The sequence below is a fragment of the Arachis ipaensis genome, chromosome B04 (genome assembly GCF_000816755.2).
Source record: "Arachis ipaensis cultivar K30076 chromosome B04, Araip1.1, whole genome shotgun sequence".
NCBI classification, from domain to species: Eukaryota; Viridiplantae; Streptophyta; class Magnoliopsida; order Fabales; family Fabaceae; genus Arachis; species Arachis ipaensis.
Genome location: NC_029788.2, coordinates 16,966,376 through 16,976,808, shown reverse-complemented (window position 1 = coordinate 16,976,808; position 10,433 = coordinate 16,966,376). Strand labels below are relative to the sequence as shown.

At 43.3% G+C, this 10,433-nt stretch overlaps 1 protein-coding gene across 1 annotated transcript; it reads left to right on the top strand.

The window, feature by feature from the left end:
• On the top strand, nucleotides 1–507 carry LOC107636173. The gene is made up of 2 exons (XM_016339697.1): nucleotides 1–183; nucleotides 262–507. Exons 1-2 carry the CDS (start codon nucleotides 1–3, stop codon nucleotides 505–507), a joined length of 429 nt encoding a protein of 142 aa, XP_016195183.1.

Here is a 10,433-nt window from a genome sequence, read left to right as displayed (position 1 = left end):
ATGAAGAGTAGCAGCGCTAGGGTTCAGGAGACAGCGTCCATAGCTTCCCAGAGCTCAAGAGCCTCACGTTTTCGTTCAGCTGCAAAGGAGTTGCTCTGTGGCTATGGTGAGAGGCCGATTTTGCAAACTTCATTGACGAAGGATAACCCGGGACAAAGATTTTGGGGTTGCGTATACTATGAGGTAAGGTGTTCTTCCTATTTTGCCATTGTGGGTCTGAGAATTTGGAATTTGTTCATATGTCTCTGTGGCTTCTGTCAGGTTCAGGATGGCTGTGATTTCTTCAGATGGGCAGATCCGAAACCTGGAGGTGTTCAGCAAGAGGTTAAAATTGCAAGAAATAGGAGGAAGATAACGAAATTAAAGACAAGATTGAAGGAGGTGGAGACGAAGCTTTGGGTTGCTGCTGCTCTATGTATTGCTGGCTGGCTGGGGTTTTTGTTCTTATTGCTGCAGAATCAATATAACTTAAAGCACCCGAATGGAATGCACCTAGGTTATAGATGATTCGGTAGGAAATGTTATGAGATTTCTTGTATTGTGTGGGTAGAGTTTGAGGGTATTCTATGATGTTACAGTGGTTTAGGTGTGTAGCATGTTTGAAGCTGTTTGAATTAATGAAGGAAAGTGCTGTTTAATGTTGCCCAAAATGTCACCTTCTTTAATGGTGAAGTTGTGTTATTTTGTAATGTAAATGTAGTTCATGAGTAAAGCACAAAAGCATTGAATACATGATCTAAAAATTCAGTAATTACTAATGGCATATTTCATTTGATGAGTAGTTAAAACATACACAAGTAAACTGTTTGCCTCCATATGCCTAGTACCAAAATATAGAGAAGCAACACTTCAAGTGTCCTCAGGCACTTAATACCAAAATACAGTAATGAAACCAATCTAACTAAGGTAATGTTCTAAAACTAAATAGCCAATACCAAAATACAAACACTGCTTGCAAAGCACTAAGACATGAGTCACAAAAGAAATTACATGCAAATTCTAAAGATTCCCCCACTGAGATGGAGGTAATTTGGCCATCAACCTCAACTTCTATAGGGTACATGAGGTGCACTGCTTTGAAGGACAGAAAATTATCTCTTCCTCACAGATGGCTGGCTAAGGGGCTGTTTGTTGCTGGTGAAGGTTGCAGCTGATGCAGCCTTGTTCTTGGGGTGGACCAGGATGTTGGGCTGAGTAGAAGCTTTCTTGGGCTGAGGTGCTTGTGTGGTGGGCCGGGCTGCACTTTTCTTGGGTCTTGGGAGGTTTTCCTGGGCTGAGATGCTGGCAGGTTGGTTGGTGATGGTGTAGTCTTCCTTTTTTTCCCTCCCTGAACTGTCTGACCAGGTGCCAGCTTAGGTGTATCCTTCTTAGCTCTTTTGGTTGAAGTTTGGGCCTATAAACAAAATGTAAATCATAGAGACAGTTACACACATATCATATAGTAGTCAAATTAAATTTATGGCAATCACAATGATAAGTGAACCCTAGAACAACATGTCACAAACCCTCTTCGTGGGCTTGGTGCAGCCGCTCTTCTTGTGTCCTACTCCACCACAGTTGGAGCATCTTTGGACTTGTCCCCTCCGTGACAGATGAGTCTGGCTTCTGTTGTCTTCATCTGCAGGCCCTCGCTTCCTCTTCTTCACCGGTCTATGGCTTGGCCTCCTGTATGGAGGTGGAATGACATCATCATATTGAGTCCTTTTCCATAGCTCCGGATCGTTTACAGGGTGTATGACCTCCCGGTAGCACTTCAGGTAGGCCTTCTTCTTGTAGCAGTCATCCACATATGACTTCAAATCAAGGCCATTGAAGGTGATGCAACTAATGGCATGAGGACAAGGAATCCCATTCATTTGCCATTTTCTGCAAGAACATTCACCAGTAGCCAGATCCACAACATACTTATCTAGACCACACATAACCTCGTACTTACTAGCAGCTGACTAGTATGGCCTCCAGTCCCTAGCTAAGCTTGCCCGTTTCTCTAATTTCTTCCTAATCATTGGCATAATGTTTCCTGGATAATTAAGAACCCTTTCCCTATTTGCAGCCCATCTAGTCATCATATACACCCTAATATCCTCTAACATGGTCACAATAGGTTTCTCCCTTGCTTCTATTAAGACAACATTGAAATTCTCACTCATATTATTAACAAGACTGTCACATTTAGATAGGAAAGTAAACCTGGACCTTGACCAGAACCTTGGTGGAATACCATTCAGATGTCGAAATGCTTCCTCATTCAGACCTTGCAAAGATTTCATCTCCTTCTCCCAGCTCTGCCAATGACTTGCTTTAGCACACCTCCACATCTTGTTCTTCAGTTCTAAACCAGGAAACTTCTTCCTGAAGTTGCTGTAGAGATGCCTGACACAGAACCTGTTGTCCACCCCTGGAATGACCTCTTCAAACGCCAGCAACAAGCCTTGTTAGCAGAAGGTAAGATTTCATATGATTAGTGCATTTATAAATGTATAGATGGACAAGCTGCATAGGTTGATATATGGTGAATTACCTTTTGCTGATCAGACATAAACATGCACTTTGCAAGATTGTGTGGGCCTAAGTCATCAGATAGGTGATGCAAAAACCAGACCCAAGAATCCTTAGTCTCCGCCTCCACAACCGCATACGCAATTGGAAGAATCTGGTCATTTGGGTCTCTTCCAACTGCAGTCAACAGTTGTCCTCCTTGGTGGGTTTTCAGGAAGCATCCGTCCAACCCAATGAACCTTCTGCAGTATTGAAAACTTTTCTTGCACGCATCAAAGCATACATACAGTCTTTGAAAAACACAATAGTTCATCAGCTCTGCATTCTGTCTCTCTTGAGCAAAATCTGGTGATCAAATTACCTTTAGAATCACTGTGGAACCTGGGTTTGTTCTTATGAGTTCATGGCAGTAGTCGTTTATTCGCCTGTACTGCTCCCTAAAGGCTCCCTGTATCTGACTCAAAGCCTCCTGTTTTGTCTTAGCTGCCATTGCCTTCGTAACGGTCAGGTTCCATTTTTTGTGAACCCTTGCAACCAGCTCCTTCACCTTGATCCTTTGGTTGGATTCAACTTTCTTTTTAAACTGGCTACCCAACCACTTACTGTGCATAATTCCAACTCGGTGTGTCTGCATGCAGGTATGTTGGAGATTCTTGCTTCTTAGTTGCCAAGTGGATTCCTCACCGATGTGTATATAACCAAAAGGGGCAGCCTTTCTGACAAACAGCCCGGACCCTCACCAAGTCACACTTCATGAATTTAATGTTCCTAGCTGTGTGGACTACATAGGCCGCCACTGTGTCCTTAAACTCTTGCCAAGATTTATACAATGTGCCCACCTTCCATTGGTACTTTGCCATGTCCTTTTGAGACTTATGCACTGGAAACCTCTGCCCCTCACCCTCAGCAGCCTCCTCTCCATCATCAGCACCCGACTCTTGTCCTCCAATTACATGGTCCTGCTCCAATTCATCACTATCAACTGCATCGTCATCATCCAAATCACTTGTGACAACCTTTTTGCCCTTCTCCGCACTAGAGTCCTTCGGCACAGCATTATTTTCACCGAATCCACTTTCATAGTCGTAGACCTCATCACTGTCAGTGAAGTGGATATCTTCGACACTATTTTCCTCTTTATTAGATGGCAAGTATGTTGGGTCATCACTGTCTTTGCCACTGGTATCATGGTCACTATTCCGAGGGTTACCTGAAACTGTAGGTCGATCTCGGATGAGATCTTCTGTGCTGGTCGGAGATGATGTGTCCGGCTGGTGGATGGTGGCCAGAGCTGTCGCGCCTGACTTGTTGGACTGACAATGCTGCTGATCCTTTGTCACCGGAGGGTGGTGGTACCTGCAAGGGACTCCGATGCTTAAGTTAGCAAGGGTATTAACAGGTTTTTAGTAGAATCAGAGTATGAGTTATACTTGGGTGTTCCAGTGTATTTATAATAGTGTGGAGTGACCTTTCTGGAGATAAGATAGTTATCTTATCTTATCTTTGAGTGAGGTCATCTTATCTTCTGGGGAACCGCCCTTATCTTTCTAGGCTTTAACTGCCTTTAAATTGGGCTGTGTCCCTTTATTTGGACCTTCTTTGGGCTTCTCTGATAATTTTGGCCAAACTCTTTGTGAAGAGATCAGATAGTCTGACCTGAAGAGGTCGGTTGATTTGTCGCTAAACATCCCGGGTCGGACAGTTCGACCCAGGGTATGAACAGTTCCCCTGCTTAAGCTCGGTCTTTCCCTTGAGATCGTGTCTTTTTGCTAGACTTCGATCTCTTATTTGAAAAAGATCAAGCTCGAGCATTTGTCGAACTCGTTGTAGAGCTTTTATTTGGTAGCTTGAATGTGGAACGTTTTCCTCTCTCTTCTTTTAATGGTACGTGCATTTTGTTCTACGTGCCTTTTCTTGGAAACTTGCGAGGGTTTTTAAAGACTCATTTAACTCCTCTTTTGCCGTTCCTCTCGCTTCCCTCTTCGTATCATTTGAATTTTCAAGGCTTCAGTTTTTCTCTCTTTGCTTCTCCTTCTTTGACTTTTGGCGTTTTTACCCTTTCGTTTCTGAAGTTCTTCCGTCTTCGTGCTTCGCGGGTTCTTCATCGCTTCTTTTGTCATCTCTTTCTTCTTTAACAGGTTGGTTTTCTTCTTTTACTTTCCATTTTCTATATTGAAAGGTTTTGATCTTGCTTGATTTTGCGTTGAAAAGCTTGAATCTTTTTTGTGTTTTTGTCGTGCCTGGTTGCTTGTGATGCGCATTCTGAGGGTTTTTTTTATTTTGTATGAACCTTCTCTTGTTTCCTGATAGTTGATGCTTCTAGGGCTTTGAATGCTTTGTTACTGTTCCGAGGGTTACCTTAAACTGTAGGCCGATCTCGGATGAGATCTTCTGTACTGGTCGGAGATGACGTGTTCGGCTGGCTGGTGGCGGCCGGAGCGGTTGTGTCCGACTTGTCGGACTGGCTGCACTTCTGATCCTTGGTCACCGGAGGGTGGGGGGGTACCTGCAAGAGACTCCGATGCTTAAGTTAGCACGGTTATTAAGCAGGTTTATTGTAGAATCAGAGTATGAGTTATACCTGGGTGCTCCAGTATATTTATAGTGGTTGTAGAGTGACCTTTCTAGATAAGATAAGTTAGTTATCTTATCTTATCTTTATCTTTGAGTTGAGGTCAGCTTATCTTCAAGGGAACCGCCCTTATCTCTATAGGCTTGGGCTGCCTTTTGTTTTGGGTCGTGTTCCTCTATTTGGGCCCTTTATTGGACTTTCCTGTCGATTTGGCCGACCTCTTTGAGAAGAGGTCGGATAGCCTGACTTGAAGAGGTTGGTCGCTTTGTCACTGAACATCTCGAGTCGGATAGCTCGGCCCAGGGTGTGAACAGTGCCCCTGCTCGAGCTCGGTCTTCTGCTTTGAGGTCGAGTCCTTGACTTCGATCTTTCTCTAGTGAAGCCGAACTCGAGCATTTTGTCGATTCCTTTCTTTGTAGAACCTTTTTGAATGTGGAACGCTTTCCTCTAAGAGCGCGCGTTTTTATATCAGCGCTTTGGCTTTGGGAATATGCGAAGCTTTAAATACCTTCATTAATTGGTTTTGATTGCCCGTTTCTTTGGCTTTTATTTTCGAAATTCACGATCAAAAAACGGTTTCTCTTCTTCATCTTTCTTCGTAACTTCTCCCTTCACTCTCTCACTTTCTGTTTTCGCCTGCATTTTGCCTCAGCATCATTTTGGCGATTCTCTGGGTGATTCCATCTTTCCATCTCCAATCTCTTTTGAAGCTTCTTTCTCTGTTCAGGTTGGTTTTTCTTCCTTTCTCACGTCATTTTCCTGTCTGGTTTTGAGAAAGTTTTGATTTTGTTTGGAGAAAGTTTGGATCTTTCTGCTTTTGCTGTGCCTGATTGCTGTTGTAATGTGTGTTCTGGGAGTTTCTTCGCCGTTTTGCATGAACCTTTTCGTCTTTCCTGTTGCTTGATGTTCTTAAGGCTTTTGCATGTTATCACCATTTCTGTTTGTGCCTTTGATGATGATTTTTTTTATTCTGAAAAAAGGTTGTGCCTTTGACGATTTCCGCTTGGCGTGTTTGATGTTGTCGATGCTTTTTGCTGATGGACTGTAAAAAGATAGTGGCTTTGATGACTTTTGTGTTTTGACTTTCTGAAATGTTTGTGATTTTGACTTTTCTTGTTTGAGAGATGGACGTAAACTGTAGATTTTTCCTGAATCCTTGCTTTGTTATTGCCTCCAAAGGATGCCCCAGGGCTTTGGTTTGAGTCTTGGGGTTTTTCTTTTCTGTTTGTTCTTCTGTATCATATTAGTCGAGTTGTTTTGCCCCTCGTCCGAGATGTTTTTTAGTAATCCAATCTTCTTTTCTTATTGTAGGATTAGTTGGCCTCATGTCTTCTTGTCATAACATTGTAGAGATGTCTTCTAAAGTTCCCGAGGGGATGTCCGATTGGCTGGACTCCCTTGTCTTAATGTGTGTCTCTGTTGTGGATGCTGAGTTTTGTGTAAAGCTGAGGAAACGTCATAGGGTTTGTGGTGGTGGTGCCCAAGAGAGAGATTATGAGCTTGTGGTGCCCGACTCTGACGAGAGGGTTTGCTTTCCTACTTCTGTCGAGGGGGAGCGTCCCTTTTTCTATGCCTATGAATATTTCTTCAGCCAGTTGGACATTACCTTTCCTTTTACTGCTTTCGAGACCGACTTGTTGTGGTCGTGTAATATTGCCCCTTCCCAGCTTCATCCGAATTCCTAGGGTTTTATCAAGATTTTTCAGCTGCTTTGCCAAGAGTTAGGCATAACACCTTCTCAGACTCTTTTCCTTTATCTTTTTGTTTCTGCCAAACTCGGAGGGTCTTCCAAAAAGAAAGCTTCCTGGGTTTCTTTCAGGTCGGCCCAGGGGCATAAAGTTTTTGCCATGTACGATGAGTCTTTTAAAGATTTTAAGAATTATTTCTTCCGAGTCCGTGCTGTTGAGGGGGCCCGCCCCTTTTTTCTTGATGAAAATGATGAGCCTGCCTTTCTTCTAGAATGGCAAAAGAATGTGAGAGTGTCTCGCTATACATGGGAGATGCTTGAGGAGGTTGAGCGGGATTTTGTATTTGTTCTTGAAGATTTATGGGGGGAACCACCCCATCTTGATACGAATAGATTTTTGAGTGATCCATCTTTGATTCGAACTGCTTTGGGTACTGCCTGACTTGTTTCTATACTTGCTTTTTAGTTTTGCTTCTTCTTTTTGTGATTGTAACCCATTGCTGTGGTCGATTCTGTATTTTCAGAGATGTCGAAAAACAACGATTCCATGAAGGCCTACAAGAAAGCAAAGAAGGCTGCAGCTGCTCAAAATATCTCGGCCAAGGTGGCGGGAGAGGGATCTTCTCAAGTTCCGGTGAAGCAGCCCGTGCCGAGTTCTCCTGGCCCGAGGAGGGTAACTCCCACTCCTAGGGTTCGCCTGGCCAAGCCTCCGCAGTCTTTCGCTGCTACTTCTGGTGCTCCTCCCAACAAGAAACAAAAAAAATTGAGCCTTTCAACCTTGATGCTCCTGATTTTGACGCGGTCGAGTTCGTAGATCAGCAGATCGGTCCATACGGTGTCCTCCCTATGGATGATGTATCACTTCTTCGTCATTTGGACTTTATAACTCGGAGTAGTGTAAAAATGGCACATATGGGAGTTGCCTTGTACCGAACGGCTCAAAATCTTCCTCTCCATGCCACCAAAGCCTTCATGGAGGAGGCAAAATAGGAATTCGACTGGATGAAGGGCTTGAAAGAGGAGCTTGAGGTGAAAGTAGCCAAACTGGAGAAGGATCTGGAGAACGAAAAGGCTAGCTCTCTTGCCCTGGCGGCTTCTGTGAGATTGGCCGAGGACACTGCGTTGAGGCACAAAGATAGTTATGTCACATCTTATCGGGAGGTGATACGTCTGAGGGAGGAGTTGGAGTCTGCCCGAGTTGACTATTCCAAGCTCCAAGGTCACCTTGTCAGCAGCGTAAACGCTGCTTATGATAATTTGAAGGAGCAGGTTCAAGTTCTCGCTCCTGAGGTTGATCTTACTCTTTTTAGTTTGGACAACATTGTGAGGGATGGTAAGATTGTCCCCGACGACCAAGATGATGATGATGTCGAACCTCCCTCTGCACCTGCTGCTAAAGTGTCGACCTTTATAGTTCCTCCTGCTGGGATTGCTCGTCCAGAATTAGATCCTGATTGTCAAATTATGAATAGGGACGATGGTACGGTAGATGCAGTGCCTCTCCAAGCTCGCCCTCTTTCACCCCAGACTGATGCTACCGAGAAGGCTCCCGATCTTAGCTGATTTTTCTTAGATGTTTGTGTAGATAGTCCGACTTGTGGGCTTTTAAACTCTTTATTCTGTAATTTGAATATTTTGCTGACTGTTGATACTCCTTCTGGTTGCTTGTTTAGCAACTTTTCATTTTGAAAAAACAACAAGTAGCTTTCAAGCTTTGGGCTTGATCCTGAAGCTTGTTTATAATATTGTATTTTATATCATGCTTGTTTGCACTTGTCTCGGCACCTTTCTGGGTTTTGAGAATGCTGAAGCCTTGCTGCTCGGCCTCTTTAGATTGCTTTGTACTTATTGCTTGTAGCTTGGATCCTTTGTGGACGTGTGGATCCAACTCGTATTTCGGTTTTATGGCTCTTACTTGTATTTATTTCTGGCCATCCATAACCGATTTCTTTATGTTGGTCCTCTTTCCAGTTATTTTTGTAGTCCTCTTTTTTGGACCTTTGTCAGGTCTCTTTTAGGGATTACTTTTATAACTTGTCCATTGTAGGAGACCGACTTCTTTATGTCGATCTCTTCTAAGTTATTTTGTAATCCTCTTTCTTGGACCTTTGTCAGGTCTCTTTCAGGGATTATTTTTATAACTTGTCCGTTGTAGGAGACCGACTTCTTTATGTCGATCTCTTCTAAGTTATTTTGTAATCCTCTTTCTTGGACCTTTGTCAGGTCTCTTTCAGGGATTACTTTTATAACTTGTCCGTTGTAGGAGACCGACTTCTTTATGTCGATCTCTTCTAAGTTATTTTATAATCCTCTTTCTTGGACCTTTGTCAGGTCTCTTTCAGGGATTACTTTTTATAACTTGTTTTTCGTAGGATACCGACTTCGTCATGTCGATCTCTTCTAAGTTATAGCAATTCCTCTTTTATAGGGTTGGCCAGACCTCTTTCCAGGGATTTTCTGATAACTTGGGTTGACTTGGTCCGACTTTTTAACGTCGGCCAGTCTTTAAGTTATTATTTAGCAATCCATAAGACCTCGTCAGGTTCTTTTTCCGGATCACTTTCGATAACTTCTTGCATTATTCTGTGTTCATCTTGACAATTTGTAGAAGGTGGTTTCTATCTTTGTTTGGTCGACCTTTAGATGAATCACGTTTTCATCTCTATTGGTCTTTATCGTGATCGTGCAGTGAATCTGTTTTTCACTTTTCTGCCGATCTGTTGCTTTATAATCGGATGATGAATGCTTCAGATTAATGCGTCTTGAAAATTTGTAGAGTATCTAAAATATGTTTTATTTAAAAGAAAGTGCAAATATATACATGTGGGAGTTTTTTCATTCCTTTAAGTTGGATAATTTCTGAATCTCAACTTGGTGCCTCATTAAAAAACCTTTTCAGGAAAAAGAGTGCATCCTATGATGAGATCTTTTACCTTCTCTAGTTATAGTACCTTCTTAGGTTGCAGGCGTGCCATGATCTGGGAAGCTCTCGTCCCTCGAGTTCGGACAGTATGTAGTAGCCATTCCCAAGTACTTCTATGACTCGGTAGGGTCCTTTCCAGTTTGCTGCCAGCTTTCCTTCTCCGGGTTGAGTTGTTCCAATATCATTTCGAATTAAGATGAGATCATTCTCAGCGAAACCTCTCGGTACTACCTTTTGATTATATCTGGAAGCCATTCGACGTTTTAGTGCTTCTTCCCTGATCCGAGCTTTTTCTTGGATTTCAGGAAGTAGGTCGAGCTCTTCCCTTTAAAGTTGGGAGCTGGCTTCCTCATTGTAATGAACCACTCTAGGCAACCTTTCCTCGACCTCTACTGGGATCATTGCCTCCACTCCGTATGCTAGTCGAAATGGTGATTCGTTTGTGGTGGAATGTGGCGTTGTTCGATATGCCCATAGGACTTGTGGAAGTTCTTCGGCCCAGGCTCCCTTTGCATCTTGTAGTCTCCATTTCAGCCCAGCCAATATGACTTTGTTGGCCATTTCGGCTTGTCCATTGGCTTGGGGATGTTCAACGGAGGTGAACTGGTGTTTTATGTTTAAGTCGGCTACTAACTATCTGTTCCGAGGGTTACCTGAAACTGTAGGTCGATCTCGGAGGAGATCTTCTGTGCTGGTCGGAGCTGTTGTGTCTGACTTGTTGATGGTGGCCGGAGCCGCTGCGTCCGACTTGT